The sequence below is a fragment of the Scylla paramamosain genome, chromosome 24 (genome assembly GCF_035594125.1).
Source record: "Scylla paramamosain isolate STU-SP2022 chromosome 24, ASM3559412v1, whole genome shotgun sequence".
NCBI lineage: Eukaryota > Metazoa > Arthropoda > Malacostraca > Decapoda > Portunidae > Scylla > Scylla paramamosain.
The window spans coordinates 14,523,552-14,545,827 of NC_087174.1; the positions used below are offsets into that span (position 1 = coordinate 14,523,552).

Consider the following 22,276-nt stretch of genomic DNA (forward strand, 5'->3'; position numbering starts at 1 on the left):
ATGAAGAACGAAGAATCAAAATAAGTGATTCTGATGATCCCAGTCAACATGATAAAATTAATGATACATTTGCGAGTACACTACAAAATAAACACATTAATTAAATAGATATAAGATAAATAATGGAATTAAAGAAGATAAATGTAAAGATAACTAAAATGAGCCAGTACTAGTGAGTCAGAATCAAGTCCTTGGTCAGAATTAAGCAGTTCATCCATGCCATGAGTTCACCCGTTCGGCCGCTCACGGACTCTGATAAAAAAAAAAAAAAAAATCATGTAAGAACTGACACTGGCTTCGTTTTGACCATATTCAGAATAATCACCCTTAGAATAGCATGTCACATGGAATGTTCATCAACTACATCTGTGCTTGCTTTCCATTCTCATGCTGAATGAACCCGCTGTTTTTCAACAACAACAACAACAACAACAACAACAACAACAACAATATTTTTTTGGGGGAAAGGAAAGGCAAACAACAACAACAATTTTAGGAGGAAAGGGGGGAATGCTAGGATGGTGTAAAATATTTACGATATTCCAGAAAATATTTTTTACTTATAACGGCAGAACCACAACTTTCCTCCAAACTGCATTTTTTTTTTTTTTCACCTCTTGGACAAGTGCCACTAGAGTACATTCCTTGTCCTTGCACTTCGCAGAGCAAGGTCTTGTTATAAGGACCTTGGCAGAGTGTGCAGTCAGTGCACCTCGCGCGTTCCGTTCCTTTCTCAAAGGCTGCTTCCGAGTCAGCAGCTCAGCTGACGTCTGACAACTGCGCGGATTGTTTAACGCGGGTTTAGTCATTGTCAGACCCTGTAAGTGGGTGGACATGCCACTCTCTGGTGTTCTCCAGTGTCACTTTGGATCGTGTGTTGGTGTGTCAAGGGAAGTGTCAGTCAGACTCTGAGGTTCCATCGACTTACAAGAATCCTTTAGTGTGTAAGTCATTAAGTACCCTACTTGTTATTGTTTTTCGATTGTCTTGTACTTCCATGATATATATATATATATATATATATATATATATATATATATATATATATATATATATATATATATATATATATATATATATATATATATATTTTTTTTTTTTTTTTTTTATGTTACATTACTGGTTGAGTGGCAGGATTGTTGGTTTTATTATAGTTTAAGCCATTACACACTACGTGGTAATAACCTACCTCATTTTGTTCTCACTATTCACATCATTTCTAATGATTACACTACTTGTCGGAAATTAATAATAACGCCACAATAGGCCTGGGAATGCACAGCGCTCTCAACTTTTTCTAAGTCCACAGGTAAACATACATGGTGTATTGTTGCCTGAACTTCAGTTGTTAGGTTAGGTTAGGTTTTATTATAGTTTAAGCCATTACACACTACGTGGTAATAACCTACCTCATTTTGTTCTTCTCACTATTCACATCATTTCTAATGATTACACTACTTGTCGGAAATTAATAATAACGCCATGGGCCGTGGGTAGAGATTGGGGACATTGGCTTAAACTATAAATTTACCGGATTGTTAAGGTAAAGCAATACAAATATAAAACAAATTATTTTTCAGACATCGCCATAATCTGGTGTTGGTATGCCCACTCACTCCCACCCAACATTGCGTTGTGTATCCTTCGGGGTATCTAAAAAAATAATAAATTAATTCATTAATTTAATTTAATTTAATTTAATTAGTCAAATTATGATTTATTGCAGTGTGACCGTGGGACAGTCAAAGCTAAAAAAAAATAAAAAGTGTGCTGTCATAAGTATTTTGGAATTATCACTATATATTGTCTTTCAAATGAAGTGTACAGGCTTACTGACAAAAAAAGTGTAATGGTAATTTTCCAGTTTCCCAACAAACTTCATATGACAGACAAAACTATTTTTCTATTAAGTTTCGATGCTTTTATTTATTTATTTATTTTTTTTAATAATCTGCCATTACTTTATGTAGTAAGTCACTTTGTTTTATTTTTTACCCACTCATCAAAAGGAACAGTGATTTACAACAAAACCTGATTGCAAATTAGTCAAAACGCATCAAAACTTATCAGAAAAAAAAAATTTTTTCTTCAAGTAAATACGATTAGTAACCTCATCAACACTGCACAATTCACAGTTTAGACCAGTCACTAATACGACAATTGAAACATTCCTAACCTAACCAGACAACATAACATTACATAATATAATATAACATAACATAATCAAACTAAACTTAACCAAACCAAACTTAACCCAATCTAATTTAATTTAATCTAACCTAACCTAACCCAGCCTAGAACATGCAAAATCAGCACTCTTGTCCATTGGAAAATCTTAAAGGTAATAAATTTCCAAAAATCACTGATGACATTATTACTTTGTGACACATATATATGGGGTTCAAAATATTTGGCAGGAAGAGCTCTAGCCAGTGAGGTATGTCATGAAGGCAGAAGCGAATTTATAGTGGAACTGAAATAATACTATTTAACAGTTCAGTAAATCCAATATGGTGGTGGCCAAATCCACTCAAGCCTTGGTTGGTGATTGCCCTGACAGTGAAGGTGTTGGACTCACATTTGTGGGTGTCTTCACAAAGGTTTGATCCACAGTGGAAGTCAGTCTTTCATGGTCAAATTACCCTTGCCTCAGATCAGTTTCTTAGCAGTGCTGGACTATGGAAGCCCATCGGGAATCTCTGTGTAAAGGCTCAAATTTTTTTCTCTGACAGCTGTATTAGCCTGTCATTACATTGGGTTGCTATTTTTCAGCAGGTTAGAACTGCCTGGTTTTATTTTAAAACACCAATAAAAATCCCATGTCTTTAAATCTAAATAGCATTTTAATTTTTTATCTTCACTACTTATGTAGGGAATCAGTTGAATGATATTAGTATGCATCAATTATGCATCATTAGTATGCATGTATAAGCATTTTAAAACTGCTCCAAATAGAAATATATTTTCCAAGCTTTCTAGTATTTACATCCCCAATGAAGACTGATAATTGGCTGTCACTGGGAATTGAATGTCGCAGGACACTCATGAAAGTTCAAGTTTGACATGTTTATTGATCAGGTAAAGATGATCACTAAGATCCACATGGATTTTGGTCATCCTTGACTGGCCTCTCTTGCACCAGAAGAGTTCCTTTCCTGTTGTTACTACCGTTTCTTTGCAAGTTAATCATTTGACACTGATTTGACAAAGAAGTCCTTAGAATCAGGGATTTCTTCATTAGATCTGTATCAGAGGGATACTACAAAGAAAGGACAAGCTTATAAAGGAAATATTCCTTGTATTAGATAGTAAATGAAGGGTTATTATTGAAAGTGTGTAAAATTTCTTTAATTTTTATCAATGATTGCAGAACAATGGAGGAGATTCCAAGGAGAAGCTGGACCCATTGTGTTGTAGATCAGTATGTGAAGGAAGTGACAGACTTCAGTTCTCAATATGGCAGTGATGGCTCAATTTCCTATGTTGCTAATAACATCATTGGCAAGCCAACATTGTACCCAGACTATGGAGATTTCTCTGCTGCATACTGCCTGGTAATGAGATTGTTTCATGAGCTTGTTGATTTTATGTGCATATCCCCAGGGATTTGAAGAAGTACAGTACATCCTGAAGCACTTGAAATAGTATTGATTAATTAAAAAAAAAAAACTTGCCATATGTTTTTTTTTTTGTGTGTGTGTGTGTGTGTGCTGTCAGAATTGCTCCTGAGTGAGGAAACATATGGTGGGAAATATATAACAGTTCTCTTGATTGTTACTTTTGCCATGCAGACTGGCATTCACTACCTTGTCTGGTTTCTTCACAATTTCTTATAGTAGATATTGTACTTAATGCCCTACAGCGAAGCTATGGCTATTGGTGGGCTAAGAGTGACTCAGCTCCCCAACCCATTGAAGACCCCAAGCCCCTTTTACCCCCATCAGTTGACTTCATTGGTAAGTACATGTATGGGGTGCTATGCCTCTCTTAGTGAATTAAACTGGAATTTAAAGGATTATTTCTTGACCATAATTACCTAAATGTTTTAGAAACTGGAAAAAAAAAAGGTTTTCATATTCAGAAACAGTTTATTTTTTGTTGTATTCTGTTTGAAGATTGATCACTCAATGTTAAACATTACAGGTTGTTAATTTGTTTATTTAGTTTTTATTATTATTATACCTGCAAATAGAAAGAGATATATGAAATGCATTGTAGAGAATTTGAACCATTAATTCTGTGTGCCAAATACAGATTATGGAAGGAATGTGAGAGTGACTAATATGACCAATAAAGCATAAAGAGCAGACCTTAATTTTCCACGTCCAGTAAATATCTAGGAATTTGTAAATGCACATGATGTGCATGCTGTTAATCCTTACAAGTTCAGGTGTGAAGATCTTGACACGTGCGCCGCATTGGTCTCCAGGAAGAGGATGCACCAAATCCTCACATTGTGAAGCCCCACATGAGAACTGCTGGTGCATATTCTTAGCTCAGCAAAAATAGGTCTTCCTTTCCTCTTTTTTTTTTTTTTTTTTTTTTTTTTCCTCCAGACATCATTTGTGGTTGTTACACTTGTATGGCTATGGCTGATTTACTTGATTTACTTACTGTCTTTTCCTTGATAATATATTCATACCACAATTCTTGGAGTAATGCTAACAGTCTTAACTCATTTGATTTAAGAAATCTTCATCAGTTATCATGTTGCAGCTCTTTGATTGTGTTGTAAGACCCACCCAGCCAACCTGTAACCAAACAGTTGATACATTGCATTTGTAACCATGATGCCATGATGTATAACATCAAGAAAAAAAAGAAAGATTAATAGGCCTTTGTCTTGAAACCTGTCTTAATTTCTCACAGATGAACATTTGATAAGCTGCACATCTGGTAACTTAAGTTAGTAGATTGAGAGGACTGTAATGTTGAAAGCTGGGGTATGTAGGCAGGAGAAAATGAGGTTTTTCTGATGTGGTCATCCTGTTGAGGGGATTTCCAGGAAGAGGAGTCAGTATAAATATACTCATTTAATTTATCTCTTATGTGGATTGTTATTTGTTATAAAGTCCCACCATAAGGTTTGTATAGGAATTTTATTTTAATATAATGATGATGTGGTTGGCATCTTATCTATTATTACACATTATGGCACTTGTTCATTGATAGTACTTGATTTTTCTCCATTAGATGAACAAGAACAATGTAAGCAAGGATTTATAGAGCCTTTCAAGATGACAATGATAATGACTGGTAACAAACCTATTGCAGATCTGAAGTATGACAGTGCTGTATACCCCATTAGAGTGGATCTATATGAGACTTATCATCCTGGGAGTGCAGTACGGGTATGGGGCTCCCTGGAGGGGCAGAATTGGGTGTTGCTGTGGGCAGGGGAGCCCCAGACAGGACTGAAAGCAGCTTCCCGGATCTTCTCTCCTCCCATTGAGCAGCCACGTGTTTTAATCAAGTTAGTTTTGATGACATGCCATATATAGTGGACTTTTACATTTGTCTCTGTAAAACACCTATATGAAAATAGATTTGATTGGATTATGTAGCTGGACATGTAGGCAGTTACTGTGCTTGGTTACAAGTCTTTGTCATACCTGTTATGTAGAGATCACCAATATTATATCATGTATGTTTTTAGCATACTAGCTATGTGACTTGTGGCCTAGATAATTTTCTTTCATATAACTAACATGGCCAAATATTCTCTTAAAAAATCGGCACTGCCTTACATAGGCAGCAGTAAGTAATTTTTATCTGACTGCCTTAGCATTATAAACAGTTTCTCTTGATATTTACATTTTGAAAAAAAAAAAAAAAGAATAATGAATAAGTTAAATTAAAAGAGGAACACCCCAACAAAATAGGGGCACACGGAAGATTACATGAGAGGAAAAGTAGAAAGGAGAATGAGAGGATTAGATTGTGACCATGTTGTGGCAGTAATTCGTAGGAATAAGTGTCAGATACAGATAGGTATTTTGATAGAAAATTTGTCAGTCAGCTCTGACTCATGTCCTTTCCTATAGCATGTTGAGGATTGAGTTTGACCAGCGAGGCCACAGCTACTACTCCGCCCTGGATGCAGTGATGCTGGTTGGTTCTACCCATTCAGGCAGTGGATATGAGGCCACAGGAGAGACTATCACCATGCAAGTTATGAAGATGGGAATCCATAAGTCCATGTAAGATTCTGATTGTGATGTGTTCTGACACAGCCATGGTTACATGTTAATGTAATTGTGGCTTAAATCCTTGTCATCTGGGCTTGCTATGTTCATGGTGATCTCATTATGTTTCTCAGTTTTCCTCTTGTGAGGCAGTTGGCTCTGAGAGACTCTACCATGGGCACGCCACTGGAGATAAGAGGTGTAGTCAAAAAGTATCCGACCTTTGGCCAAAAAACAAGTAATATTAAAAAACTCACAATTTTGATTTAGACTCCTTCAAAATATTTGCCTTTGGAGTCTACATACTTCTGCCAGCATTCCTGCCACTACTGGAAACATTTCTGGAAATCACTTTTTGGGATGCTGTAGAGATATGCTGTCAAATTTTGCTTAATGTCCTCTGTTGCCTGAAATCTCCCTTTGAGTGCATTTTTGAGCTTTGGGAATAGCCAAAAGTCACACAGAGCCAAGTCTGGGGAGTAGGAAGCCTGATGAACAAGTGGTGTGTTATCCTTGATTAGGAATGCTTGGATGACGTGGGTGGAATGAGCAAGTGCATTGTCTTGGTGGAGTTGCCTGTTCTTTGCTACCCACAGGTCGAGTCATTTTCACTGCACAGCTTCATGATGGTGGCAAAAAATCCCCAGGTAGTATTCTTTGTTAATTGTCTGACCTTGTGGTGCATATTTGTGGTGCACAATACCTCTTTAGTCAAAAAAGCAGTTTAACATTGCTGCATACCTGTCTTGCTTTCTTTGGTCTTGGTGAGGATGGATGCTTCCATTGGGATGATTGCAGTTTTGTCTCAGGGTCATAGCTGTACACCCATGTCTCATCACCAGTGATGATAGTGTTCATGAAGTTTTGATCATGACTAGCACACTCCAGCATGTCCTGGGAGATTTCCTTTCTGTTTTCTTTCTGCTGGTCAGACAGTAACTTTGGTACAAATTTGGCCAACACCCTGCTCATGAACAAATCTTCTGTTTTGATTGACAACTGACCCATGGCTGATTCCAACTTAAGCAAAAATTTCCTCAGTAGCCACACAATGGTCTTCATAGACTTTTCCTTGAACCTCTGCAATCATTTCATTGTTTCTGCTAGTCGATGGTCTGTCACAATGTGGCTCACTGTCCACTGAGGTGCGGCCATCTTTGAACCAGTTGCACCACTCCTTTATTTGTATTTTTCCCATAGCATCATCCCTAAAGGTCTGCTGAATCTTCTCAGTAATCTGGGCTTGCATATCACCAAGTTTTTGGCAGAATTTCATACAGTATCTTTGCTCAATGTGCTTGGTCATATTGACTTAAAAAGAAAAATTACACAGCACACTCTTCACGTCTGTACTCAACGCATCACTGTGGGCAACTGTTGCCACCTAGAGACACAAAAATTTTTGTGCATGCTTAGTAAGGATGCAGCTACCTAATACCCGTGTGGATTTTTCTCATGCATTATTACTTTGTACTAACAAATTCAAGGTTAGATACTTTTTGGCTACACCTCATATATGGGGTCTGGCAATTGATGGATTCTTTTCTTTTTTTCTTTTCTTTTCTTTTTTTTATTATGTTTCTACTCACTGCACTAGGATACTGCTCACTGCAGTAGGATACTGAATTCCTACTCTGACTCTGACTTCTATCATGCAATTGAATATTGCAATGTGCATTTGTTTCTGTGATAAGGAAAGAAACAAACTGGCAACAAACTCTGCAGACAGTTTGAAAGAATACTGTCATCATACTCTCAATGTGTCATATAATGCAATTAAAACTAAAATAGACAGGGCAAGAGGACTAGGGAAATAAAGTGTGACTCTTGACCTGAACACTCCTTTTTAAGGGAGTTTCCAGCCTGGTATATAAATACCTTCATATAATAGAACATGGTTCTGATACATTTCACATACATAATGGCAGTGGTGGACTTCTATCTTCTATGCAGAGGCTTCCACCAGATGTCTCGCAGGTCACTGGACCATTGGCCTGAAAAAAATCCCTTAAATACCTTGATTTTCCTGTTCCTGCAAGAAGGGTTTTGTCAGATTATCAGCACTTTGTAGCAAAAAGGCAGTAGATAACCATAGTTATATTTTCCTGAAAAACCAAGCTACTTTGTTCAGTATCTTGCAACATAAGTATTTTTTCTCTTATGTAAAAAAAGACCAAAACAAGACCCAACTTTCATCTAAAAATGTTTAGTTTAAATTGAAGTCTTAGAAACTTCCTTAATTTTAGTATGTCACTGTCTTTAATTGAAAAGCTAAAAACAGAATTACTGTAAATTTTATGACTTATGATTCAAGACAAAATTTTCTCAAGTTGAGATAGGCTTCTTTCTATCTGCTGCACATGAGCTGGCAACAAGGAGGAAAGACTGAAGAGATGCCTTAAAAAAAAAAAGTTAGTTGGGTGCAATATCCACCTCCAGTACACCGCGGGCAGTGTGGGTTGGGGAACAGACACAGAGTGCAGTGTGTGTGGTGATGTGGTATGAATTTTAACTATAGTGGGTCAGGGCTCATCTTTGGGAGATGACTGTCCCTGGCCTCAGTGTATATTTTTTTGTACAGTGCATTACATAAACTTTATGCCAGAAGATACACTGATGTACTATAAATGAGTATGTTTCTAAGACTTTTGTGTAAATTAAACACTTTTAGAGGCCAGGCAGAACTTATTATGGCCCTTTTTTTTTTAATGAGATAAAAACCTTGTTATGTTACAAGATGTTGAAAAATATGGCTTGGTTTTCATAGAAATACAAGAATTATGCTTATCATTTCATGTCTCTAAGTTTATTGACCATATCTATTCTTAATGGTAATACTTTGATGAAGAGCTTGCACAAATGTGGGAAGTCAAGATAATTAGGGGCTCTTTTCAGGCTTATGGTGCAGTATAGTATTGCTGCAAAGTGACAGTTTTCAAGTCATCTATTCTTTTCAGTTGTGAAGAGGACATCCTTAGTGGAGTTCAGTTCCTGTTGTCAGAGGATAACCTTCAGAAGCTGATGGAAGATGAACACAAAAACCCAGGAGAAGAGCTCACAAGGGAGGAAAAAGCAGACTTAGAAGTTTGTGAAGATTCCCTTACAACTGTGGAGGCTACCTCTTCTGAGGGTGATACAGACATCTCTGTTGAAGAGGGGACAAAGGGAGGATATTTTGACCTCTTACCAGTGAGTGATCTCTTGCTGAATGCCTAGAAAACTTGTGGTATTAAAGTTCCAGCTTTAGAACCCCAAATAGAAGTATATATTAAAGGAGTCATGAACTTTGGCTAGTTACTTTATAATTTGAGTAGATGTCTAGAAATAGTATTATTAGCTTTTTTTTTCTTTTTTTTTCTCGTATAGCAATAGGAAGTATTTTTATCTATGTATCTGCTGCATGTCTGATCCAGGTTCTTATGGGCTCCCTTCTGGGCATAGCCATGACATAAAAGTTGCGTTATATTTTTACATGTTCTAGTCTTATTTTTCTCTCTCCCTTTTCACTCATATACTCAAGCACTGACTTGCCAAATCACATGAGCTTGTTATACACACTTTCTTAATCATTATGCCCCTAATTTTTTCTGCTCTTTCAATGTGGCAAGCCATCTCAGGGTGTCCTTATTTACTACTTAGATATAAGGAGACACTCAGGCACTTAGGATCTACGAAAAAAATAAATAAATAAATAAAATTGTAATTAAGGGCTGAAACTGTTGAAAAAATACATTTGTGGCAAGGTAAGGAAGAGACGTTAACTTTCAGCAGGAGAGCACACTGTGTTTGGATGGCTGCATCAGTGTAGGTGTGTAGGTGTAGCTTCCCAGCTGCTCTCCATCTTAATCTATCTGTATTTGTTTACATAATTCAGGTTCCTTATCTCTCTTCAATTCTTCTCCTTACCTTCTTTCCTCCCTTCTTACTCTCCATCCATTCTTCCTTTACTTTCCATCCGGTAAGTTAAGTTCTTTTGTTAACTAGCACTCAACATTGATGAACCTCACTGTACAGCATTTTTATTAAACTCACAGTTACTGTTTAATAAGGTTAAATGTGAAAATGTATGGGCACCATGAAATTATTCAGCAGTGCCACTAAAGGAAGTTTACACTATATCATGGTCAATGGGCCTCATTATATGATGAGGAACTAGTAGTCCAAAACAGCCATAATCATTGTCTCCTAAGTTAAGATCACTTTCAAGGCTAGATGATTAATCTCTTAATTAAGCAGTCTTTCATAAGGAGTTAAAATTATAGGCCAGCTTTCCTCAGCTCAGATGTGTTTAAATCTAAAACTGCATGTATATATATCACTGTGGCTGCCAGAACTCCGAGGCTTTGGTGACATATTGTGTGTAACTCTTGCAAAATAACATGTCCTAGAATTGCTTGTAGCCAGTTAAGATTATGCCTATCATGTCTGTAGCATCTGTATGCGACACCTACAGCCTATATAGCACTGGGTTGCTATCACATATACGTGACACCCACAGCTTAGGAGTTAATTGTTATAAATTTTTTCCCCATTTGCAAAGGAACCCTGATATTTCTATGAGCCACGTGAAATTTAGGCTGTAATTTGATGTTCTACTCAGCTTTCTATAATTGTTCATGTGCCGAGTAATGCCATCACATCATTACAACATGATATCACAAAATATGCCCCACTGCCTTCTTATTGCCTCTGCTTTTTCTTCAATACTTCACAGATCAGCAAACCTGAGGGCAGTTATTTATTTACCTCCATAGCTTTAAAATTTTCATAGATTTGCAAATAAATCTAACCATTTGTGGCTTTTCAGTACAGCCAGGTCACCACTAATGTGCAATATGGTAATGTGAAGAACATCTAACTCAGGGGTTAAGTTTGCCTCCAAGTCATGTTGTAACATGAGGGACTTGAAACCCTAACATGCGTATGGGCTGCAACAAGCTGCAGAGAAGTCTGTCATAATTATGAGGTTGAATAACACTAATGCAATGGGAGTGAGCAGGCCATCACACAGTGAGCCACTTCCTTTCTCATCCCATTGTTTAGGGAATCGGTGAAAGCTTGCATTCCACATCACTTCATTGTTTCTTTAACAACACATCAGACATTTCCTTTGACAGCATGAAAGTTATCAATTCATGACTTGAGTGCAAAGTGCATTTGAAGAATAGATATGTTGTGAGTGAAACAGGTTTGTATGATTTTGTGTGAGAGTGTGAAATTAGTCACCCCACAGCACTTGTGATTCATTTGAAGTCAAAACATACAAATCTTGACCTGAGGGATTGAATGGGACACCAAGGATTACATCCAGCACTGACCAGATTAAGGCCTGTGGGCAAGATGGTATGGTGGCAAGTACATTTTTGCCTCATCAGTTTGTCCACAAAATGTATTGCTTAAAATATCAGTTTAGCATTTCATTCCTTGGTGGATTTCTGTTTTCATTTAAGTTTCAGGCTGAAAGAACATATTTTGCAAAAACAGAATATCCACAATGAATTCAACTAGGGAACAATGTAGCAAGAAATGGCAATGCACTGTGCAGGCAGGTGCAGGCCAGGGCAGGGATGTTCAAGGTCAAAGTGTAAAAAATACTTTTTATTGAGGAAGAGAGAGAGGGAGAGGGAGAGAGAGAGAGAGAGAGAGAGAGAGAGAGAGAGAGAGAGAGAGAGAGAGAGAGAGAGAGAGAGAGAGAGAGAGAGAGAGAGAGAGAGAGAGAGAGAGAATTTCACATAGGTCAGAACTCAAGTTGAGGATTATCATTAGGATGTGGAAGACAGTGTCTGGCAGTCACTAAGTTCAGGGTAAATCTTTTGCCATGGCCTGGGAAGCCATCATCCAATAGAAATTAACCCAGGGCCTCACATATCTCCACCTTGCAGGAGGGACATATTTTCCTATTATTCATTTCAGACCCAATGAGGCATTGATTTTTGCAAATATATTCTAAACAAACAGCTGGATCAATATGACATCTGACATAGCTTGTTTGACACTGTCCCCTATTTTTTGGGGAACCACAGTGCATTGCCAAATGTTTTCTTGCCTTTCAAGGGGAAGTTGGCAACAGCCAAGGAGACATTCAGACAGGGAGGGTTTTTGTGTGACATTATGACTTGTATCACTCAACCACCTCTCCCTCCACTCCATTCTTCCCTGCAATTCTTGCAACCTGCAACTGTGAGGTTGCCCTGTTTACACCATCAGAAAATTCTTGTTTATCACTTTCACTTAGTGATGATAGGCATAACTTTGCACCTAAATAACATAGTGATAATGTGAACACCAACTGGGGAAGATATGAGGTAATAATAATAACAGTGAGTATTCATTACCTGTGTGTGTTAACAATACCTCAGTTGTTTTAGTTTTTTTTTATATAATTTCTGTACTGTAGCAGTAATCCAAGGTCAATAAATCATTTAATGGTGTTCATAGTTGTCCAAAGCTAACAGAAAAGTGATGTAGTTAGGGATGTACAATAGTCCTTCCAATATTCATCATAATTTGTGCATGGCATGTTTGAATATTGCATGTCCAACTCTCACAATTTACCAGACAGTACTACATACTGTTGAAGACAAGTTTCTTTTGTAATCTTTCTATTGTAAGTGCTTATTCATAATAATATTGATGTTTTTTTCCCTAGGTGATTTGTCTTTATATGTGTGTTGGGTGAAGCTTCATAAATTAGGGAAATGAATGTCAGATTTGCTTATTTCATGTGATAATACACCATAAAAACTAATTTTCAGCCATGAAAGCCTTTCCTCCCTGGTAAGAAGCAAATGACAGAATAGCAGAGATGTGAACATGACTAAGGATCAGTGGGAACACAGAAGAGCTGTGATCATGTAGGTGTGTGGAACAGTAACAAATGAGAGAAAAGTCTCTCAGTGAAAAATTTCTGCAAATATACACAGCATATCTGCAGATAGTAAAAATAAATACTTTCGTGCTATGTATTATTCAGTCAACTCCAAAAAAGACGACAAAATTCTTGATTGGTGTCATCACCCATACACTGTTAAACTAGTTTCATCCGATTGCAAGAGAGAGCGGAGCACTGGTAATGTCTGACATGGTAACTCAAGATAGATGGTGGCCTTGCGTACACTCACACATCAACTGTTTTAGTATAAATTTGACAATTGAGTGATGAGGAGACATGCAGACATAACACTTACTCAATTATAAGCCATGTGATGGCACTGCGCTGTTGCATCACATACTCACACTGCTGTAGGTGCTACATAGTGTGACACCAGCCACCAGTCTCATATGTGACACCTTCCTATCTCCATAGTTTCATTGTTTAAATCTAACATTCTCTCCAAGGCAGATTTTACTTTTGTTGGGAGAGGGAATTATAGTTTTCAGTGATTGTGGTGCCACACCTGAGAGTGGCAGCTTGGGTGATAGGGTCCTGTTTCTGTCTTCTTTTTTTATCCAGTAATCTTTAATTTTCTCTTTTTTAGCTTTTACATGAGCTGTTTTGGACTAAGCTCTCTGTTTTTAAGTATTTTTAGCAAAATCCAGATTACTGGTAAATGGCATTATGACCAAGCTCAGCATTATTTCATTCCATGATATATTTTGTGGGCAAGATTGCCACTCACTCCCTTATTTGGTGTTACCTTATGCATATTCCCTATAATTCAAGTGAACAATGCTAGAAAATAGATTAAATCCCAGTGAAGTGGGTAGAGATGCTTACAACTTTAGTACATTATTGCCATTCACAGTCTTTCCAATATTATTTAGAGAATTTCATACATGTCCCATTTTCAGATGGATAGAGAAATTTTCCATTAGGTTTTTTGAAATTGATAATTTTAGTCCATTGGTGCCAAGTATTGCCTTCACAGGACTTTATGAAAGTAAATGCACTTTCTATTCATGTTTTTATTCCAGGAGGAGCTGATCATGTACATCCTGCATAAGCTTGACATCAGGAGTCTGTGTCGTCTAGGCTGCACCTGCAAGCTGCTCCAAGGCTATGCCTCTGACCCTTTCCTCTACATGACCCTTAATCTCCGGGTTTGTAGGATGACAACTTGTGCATGTATCTTGAAGAAAAAAAAAAAAAATTGATTCCTGAAGCTCAAGCAGGAAGGATTTAAGAATGGAAGAGGTGTAAATAAGATTTTTGTCATTGCAGCTTTAATACATTGTTCTACAAAGGGAAGTATGTTTATAGCAGATTTAGAACATATGAAGGTGTAATATGGATGGGAGATGATAAGATCACTCAAAGAAATAATTATTTAAAGCTAATAATGCATATACTGAAGTTCATCACTAATAGATTACTATCTTTCTATCTTTATACCAAGCTGGTAATCCCACACTGGGTGATCCAGTGTGGCAAAGTTAGATACAAAGAAATATAGACAGGACAGCATGAGCCTAAGCATGGCTCTTTTCATGTATCTCACAACTAGGCAAACACACACACACACACACACACACACACACACACACACACACACACACACACACACACACACACACACACACACACACACACACACACACACACACACACACACACACACACACACACACACACACACACACACACACACACACACACACACACACACACACACACACACACACACACGAAAATGAGGAAATGGTGGTTAAAGAATGTGGGGCAAGAAGTAAGACAACAAAGAGAGAACACAAAAGAAATGGGTCCACAATAAATAAAATTAAAGTTATGTATACAAACATAGATGGATTAGTGTCCAGCCTAAGGGAACTAAGAGATTATTTACATGAAAAGAAACCAGAAGTGGCATGCATTACGGAAACAAAACTAACAAGGGAGATTAATGTTGAATTTGAAGAAGAAGGATATAACATATGGAGAAGAGATAGAAAGAATAAGGGAGGAGGAGGAGTGATGATTCTAGTAAGAAAAAACATCTTGATAGAAACAGTGGAATATGGTGAAGGGAAGTCAGAAACATTGAGTGTGGAGATCAAGATCCAAGGACAAGAAAGCAGAAAAATTATTGTTGCATACATGCCTCCAAAGACCAACACTTGGGTGACTGATGATTATAAGCACATGCAAAGCGAGTTCATAAAAAGTATAGATGACATGCTAAAGATAAGAAACAAGGTGTTACTAGTAGGAGATTTTAATAGCAAAGAGATAAACTGGGGGGAGATGGAGGTGACAGGGATTGCCAGTACATGGAGTGAAGAATTTTTACAGACTATGATGGTAAACACGATGGATCAATGGGTGAAAGAAAATACTAGGTACAGAGGGGAAGATGAACCATCGCTACTAGACTTGGTTTTTACAAAAAAGCCAGAAAATGAACCAAGTATAGAATATTTGTGTCCAGTGGGAAAAAGTGATCATGTGAAGATGGAGATAGAGATCAAAGAAGAAGTGCCAAAATTCAATGAGTAATATAAAAATGAGAGAAAAAATTATGCTAAGGCAGACTTTACAGGGTTAAAGAAATTCTACGGAGAGCTTGATTGGAATAATTTATTAAGAGGTATGGAGGTGCAGAAAAAATATGAAGTGTTTTTAAGCAAGTTTAGAGAAGGTGTTGAAAGATATGTGCCAAGATATAAGGTAAAAGAAAATAAGAAAGTGTGGTTTAATGCAAAGTGTGCAGAGGCAAAAAAGAAAAAGGAGAGGGCATGGAAAAAAATGAGGAAACAATGGAATGAGATAAATAGAGAAGAATACAGGACAGCTAGAAATGATTATGTTAAAATAAGAAGAGAAGAAGAAAGAAATTTTGAAAGAGATGTAGTTGGAAAGTGTAAAGAAGAACCCAAACTTTTCTATAGATATGTAAATGGAAAAATAAAGCATAGAGATACTATTACAAAGCTGAAGGAAAATGGAGAAATTTATGAAACCACACAAGAGATGGCTGAGATACTGAATAAAAGCTTTAAGTCTGTATTTACAAGAGAAACCGTCTTTGCATCACTGGGAGATGAGGAACAACAGAAAGGAATAGCAAACATACAAGTGGAAAGAAAAGAAATTAAAAGACTACTGGAAGAGCTAGATACTAGGAAGGCGATGGGGCCAGACGAAGTAAATGGATGGATATTGAAAGAATGTAGAGAGGAATTGGAAGAACCAATATGGGAGATAATTAACAGTTCTTTAAAGGAAGGAAAAGTACCAAAGGAATGGAAGAGAGCAAATATAGTACCGTTATACAAAGGAGGTAATAAAATGGAACCACTGAATTACAGACCAGTCTCACTCACGAGTATTGTAAGTAAACTCTGTGAAATAGTCATTAAAAACAGATGGGTGCAATATCTTGAACAAGAAAATATAATAACAGAAAAACAATTCGGTTTCAGGAAAGAGAGATCTTGCGTAACAAACTTACTGAGCTTTTATACAAGAGTAATAGATAAACTACAAGAGAGAGATGGTTGGGTTGATGCAGTCTATTTAGATCTGAAAAAAAGCTTTTGATACAGTTCCACATAAAAGACTCGTATGGAAACTGGAACATCGAGGAGGGCTAAAAGGGAAATGAGTACAGTAATCAGAAATAATAAATCAAGTTGGTGCGAAGTAACAAGCGGAGTACCACAAGGGTCTGTGTTGGCACCTATAATGTTTCAGGTCTATATAAATGATATGACAGTGGGTTTAAATAGCTACATTAATATGTTTGCAGATGATGCAAAATTGATGAAAGTAATAAAGAACCAAGAGGATTGTGAGGAACTACAGAGGGATATTGATAGAATTTATGAATGGAGTAAACGATGGAAATTAGAATTCAATATAAAGAAGTGCCATGTAATGGAGATGGGAAGAAGTAAAAGGAGACCTTCATGGGAGTATAAGATGGGAGGTATCACAATACCAAAGAGCAAAGAAGAAAAAGACTTGGGAGTAATAATTCAAGACACGCTTTCACCAGAAAAACACATCAATGGAATATTTGGCTCTACATATAATTTGCTAGCAAATATCAGGGTGGCATTTAATTACCTAGACAAAGAAATGATGAAGAAAATCATAACACACATGATACGTCCCAAACTGGAATACGCAGCAGTGGTATGGTCTCCACACAAAAAGAAAGATATAAGGAAATTGGAAAGAATACAAAGAACAGCTACGAAAATGATACCTGAATTGGAAGACCTAAGTTACGAGGAAAGACTGGAAGAAATTGGATTACCAACACTGCAAGAAAGAAGGGAAAGAGGAGACCTGATAACAATGTTCAAATTAGTAAATGGCATGGAGAAGATAGATAGAGATGACCTAGTTGTAAAAGTGGAGGAAGGAGATAGACGTACAAGGGGACATATGAAGAAATTAAAGAAGAGTCATTGTTTGGGAGATATTAAGAAATACAGCTTTCCGCATCGAACGGTTGAAATATGGAATAACTTAAAAGAAGAGGTAGTTGCAGCAAAGAGTGTGCACATGTTTAAAGAGAAATTGGACAAATTCGGGTATGGAGACAGGACTAATTGAGCTTTGGCTCGGACCCTGTATTATACAACTAGGTAAATACACACACACACACGTAGTGTAGTGGTTAGCATACTTGGCTCACAACCAAGAAGGCCTGGGTTTAAATCCCAGGAGCGGCGAGGCAAATGGGCGAGCCTCTTAATGTGTTGCCTCTTTTGACCTCACTGTCCTGGTGTGTGGTGTGTAAGTGGTCTCAGTCCTACCCAAAGATCAGTCACTATGAGCTCTGAGCTCCTTCCATAGGGAAACGGCTGGCTGGGTGATCAGCAGACGACCGTAGGTGAATCACACACACACACACACACACACACACACACACACACACACACACACACACACACACACACACACACACACACACACACACACACATGCACGCGCGCACACACACACACACACACACACACACACACACACACACACACACACACACACACACACACACACACACACACACACACACACACACACACACACACACACACACACACACACACTCTCTCTCTCTCTCTCTCTCTCTCTCTCTTAATCCTGTTGGTTCTCAGGGAAAAGGGACAGAGAGACAGACAGAGAAAGCAAAACAGATTACAGGAACATTTGTATAACAACTGGATATTACTGCCCACAGTATAGGTTAAAAGAGATTACTTGAGGGATAATTGTTTATTTTGGTTATATGTGCCAATTTTTATATATAAATTATTTTGACTGGTCAGTTTCATATTTTCTCAGCCAGATATAATTCCTTCAACTGCATAATTTATCTTCCAGAATTGTTGGTGGTTAGTGAAAAACTCAACACTTGAGTGCCTAGCACCAAGGTGTTCTCTACTACAGTGCCTGAACCTGTCCTGGTGTGGTCCTTATGATGCTGTAAACACAGAAACTTTCATGGAATTCATCCACACATGTGGCCATCAGCTTAGAGTTCTCAGACTCAACAATTGCCACTTCATTGACAACTATTGTCTCTATATGATTTCAGTTGTCTGTCCAAATTTGATTGGTAAGTTTTTGTACTGTGAAACTTTATTGAGATACAAGTACAGTGGTACCTTGGTATAATTATGTCCTTAATCCATTCCAGATCCTTGGACTTATACCAAACAGGACATTTACCAAACAAATTTTTTCCACAAGAAATAAACGAAAAATGATTAATCCATTCCCAGGAAAAAAATCCTTTTGTTATTGGCATATCATACAGTATGTTGATGGGGTTGCATAAGATACTTTAAACACTGCTTAATACCAAAATACATACTGTATTTGATGATATATAAGACGCATGGGCATATAAGATGCACCCCCATTTCAGCAGGGCATAATCAGGAAAAATGTTTTTTTATGTATTTAACCATGTAATATTTAAAGCAAGGTAGCAGTACAGCTGAACAAAAAGCAAGCAATCACAATTGTAAAAATATCCTGCATGATTGCAGTAATAAAACAGAAGTAGTGGCCTAGTCACAGAGGTGAGGCTAAGAACACAGCCCAACTGCTGAGATGTCAACAACACACTTAGTGTGTCACTGAATAGGGCCATGTTTTCATTTTCAGTATTTCCTTGCATCATATTGTGGTTGAAAAGTATGATATAGCACCCTTTTGTAGTGTAAATCTTCAAGTGTATGGGTGAAGGAAATTTCAAAATTAAATGTATGGGAGGCCTCACATTCACATATAAGACACAGGATGGTTTTTGAGTCATTTCTTTGAAAAAAGCTGCATCATATGCCATCAAATACAGTAAATACAGAAGCAACAAGATGAAATACATGAAAATTTAACCTAACTTTACTTTGCTGAGTAGAGTCAAGTGCCTACTAGCATGGTGCTGAGAAGGGAGATGTTATTGTTTGGAAAGAGAGTCCTGCCAACCTGGCAACACTGTTCATGGGCAATTGTGACTTTGTCTTGAGGGAGGTAAACAAGGGTAGCCCATGGTGTTGTGATTCATTTTGACCCATATAAGTTCTAGCACATTAGTCATATTCCAAACAAAGGGCATATACCAGGCAAATTTTTTTCATGTCTAAACAGGATGTATACCACGTTGGACTTCTCCAAAGTGGATATATTCCGAGATACCACTGTTAAAGTAATTGTTGTAGATTCTTTGGTATTCAGGGAAAAAACATGTGAAAAGCAGTAGTATGTAGTACACATTAGGGAAAAGAAAAGAAGAAAATAAAAAAATAAGGTAGTAGTTTACATTGATAGAAACAGGATAGTAAATAAAATTACCAAAATTCACTTAAGCCTTGGTGTTTTTTCTTCTCGTCAGAGAAACTGGACAATGAAAAAAGAAAAGGGAAAAATGTGCATGTCATGCTGCTCCAAAAAGACAGATTAGAAGAATAAAAAAAGGATGGACAGTTTGTTTTTTAAGGTATCTCAATACTCATCTCTTGAAACAGTTCATATAGTAGGCAGGAAGAAGGGGAGAGAAAGGATGGTGTCACACTATATTATGGAAAAACACAAACACATTTGAGGTGTCTCACTACTGTGGTGCCGCTGCATCCACATCTCTGACATCGTCAGAGAAACTGGACAATGAAAAAAGAAAAGGGAAAAATGTGCATGTCATGCTGCTCCAAAAAGACAGATTAGAAGAATAAAAAAAGGATGGACAGTTTGTTTTTTAAGGTATCTCAATACTCATCTCTTGAAACAGTTCATATAGTAGGCAGGAAGAGGGGGAGAGAAAGGATGGTGTCACACTATATTATGGAAAAACACAAACACATTTGAGGTGTCTCACTACTGTGGTGCCGCTGCATCCACCACAACACATTGCATTGTGCTGCAGCAGCACTGCACTACTATCATATCATCATGCTAGATGTAAGGACAAAATAGACTCACACAGTTTTATATGCCATAGCATTGTACTACCACACTGCTGTGTTATGTGATGTGAAAACTGATGTGAGAACAAAACACACACACACAGTTCTGGATGCCACACCCAATTCTAGATGCCATGGTGCTGCATGGCTGCATCATGCCAGATATGAGGACAAAACACATTCACATAGTTCTAGGCCATGTGGCTGGAATAAATGTGTTTTTTTTTCTAGCGTTTTCAGTTTTTCTTGTAAAGAAAGCAAGTGCAAGATGAGAGGATACAGCACTTAATTTAAGCTCAGTCACCTCCAGAAGACAATGCCTAGTAAATGGAATATACATTATTTAAATAGGTTAACTGTTTGGAGTAATGAAGCAGAAATATCTGATAAAACCTGCAAAGAACATAGGGCACTTTGCCCACCTTAGTAACTTATCTCCTGGGGCCAGCAAATAAGACTGACTTAAGTGTCCAGGTGCAAGGTATGGAAGACTCCTACCTTTGTAATGTATACGCTCGTATATACAGTTGCAGCAGTAAATACATACAAGAAAGTACACAGTAATCATAACAATTACGATACCCTATATTACCTTGTTTCACATGTACTGTTCCTACAAGGTCTCTTATAAGGTGTATGTGCTAGCAGTAGGATTGTCTCCTTCAATTCAGTAGTAGTATAGTGTGTCTGCATGAAGGACCTGCAGTATTGTAATTATTTTTTGTCATATTTGTTATTTTCTTATCCAGCAGTGTTATGTGCTGCATTCCATTATTAGACAATGTATTCATGAGAAATGGGTTTGTGTTTTCAGAACTAAGCATGGCTAACTGCAGTAAAGTTGATCACCTGGGATTTGGAGAGCTGAAAAAGGCCAGAGCACTGGCCAGATTGGACCTCACACGCACACACATAAACTTCCACACCCTTCAGCTCCTGCTGCAGCATGCCAGTCATCTTCAGCACCTAAGCCTAAGTGCGTATCTCTTTTTTTCTTCCTCTGTATCTCTCCCTCTTTTCTTTTATCTTCAGTAGCTTGCATCAAACATTTCTCTATATTACTCTTGTCAATAAACTGCTTTCAGTCACAATGATTCTGCATCAAAACTTGAATTAATGTGTATGTGTGTGTGTGTGTGTGTGTGTGTGTGTGTGTGTGTATATATATATATATATATATATATATATATATATATATATATATATATATATATATATATATATATATATATATATATATATATTATATGAGATTATTTTTTCTTTACTTTATTTATTTTATTTTTATTTTAATGTATCTGTATTACAGACAACTGCTCTCAGCTGGATATGGATGAAGTAGCATTGACTCTAGCCACCTTCAATCATAGACTGGTGTCTCTGAATGCATGGAAGACTCGTGGTCTGACACAGAGAGGTTTACGTGCTCTTGCGTGTATTCCCACACTGCAAGACTTGGACCTTGGATGGGCGTAAGTTTTGCACTGGGGATCTTGTGTTATTTAGAGCTAATATTATGGTATGATCTTACTAATCATACATTTAAAGGAAGCAACCAAAGGGTATAATTTTTCTTCCACTCCTGGAAAGCCACACATGTAGGAGATAGGATTGCTGGTTTTCCATTCCTGTGGTAATCATACATTTAAAGGAAGCAACCAAAGGGTATAATTTTTCTTCCACTCCTGGAAAGCCACACATGTAGGAGATAGGATTGCTGGTTTTCCACTCTTGTT

At 37.3% G+C, this 22,276-nt stretch overlaps 1 protein-coding gene across 2 annotated transcripts in view; it reads left to right on the forward strand.

Moving 5' to 3' along the window:
* Positions 1–679: 679 nt before the first annotated feature.
* Positions 680–22,276, forward strand: part of LOC135112803 (F-box/LRR-repeat protein 4-like) — a 24,360-nt gene continuing 2,763 nt past the window's right edge. The window contains exons 1-10 of one of the 2 annotated variants that reach the window (XM_064027625.1): positions 680–944; positions 3,371–3,554; positions 3,863–3,956; positions 5,275–5,473; positions 6,045–6,200; positions 9,143–9,374; positions 14,100–14,225; positions 18,457–18,691; positions 21,355–21,516; positions 21,850–22,012. In XM_064027625.1, coding sequence (XP_063883695.1) covers positions 3,375–3,554; positions 3,863–3,956; positions 5,275–5,473; positions 6,045–6,200; positions 9,143–9,374; positions 14,100–14,225; positions 18,457–18,691; positions 21,355–21,516; positions 21,850–22,012 — 1,547 coding nt within the window. In that variant the 5' untranslated portion in view covers positions 680–944; positions 3,371–3,374. The remainder of the gene's footprint in view (positions 945–3,370; positions 3,555–3,862; positions 3,957–5,274; positions 5,474–6,044; positions 6,201–9,142; positions 9,375–14,099; positions 14,226–18,456; positions 18,692–21,354; positions 21,517–21,849; positions 22,013–22,276) is intronic. The other variant, XM_064027626.1, reaches the window with a different exon arrangement.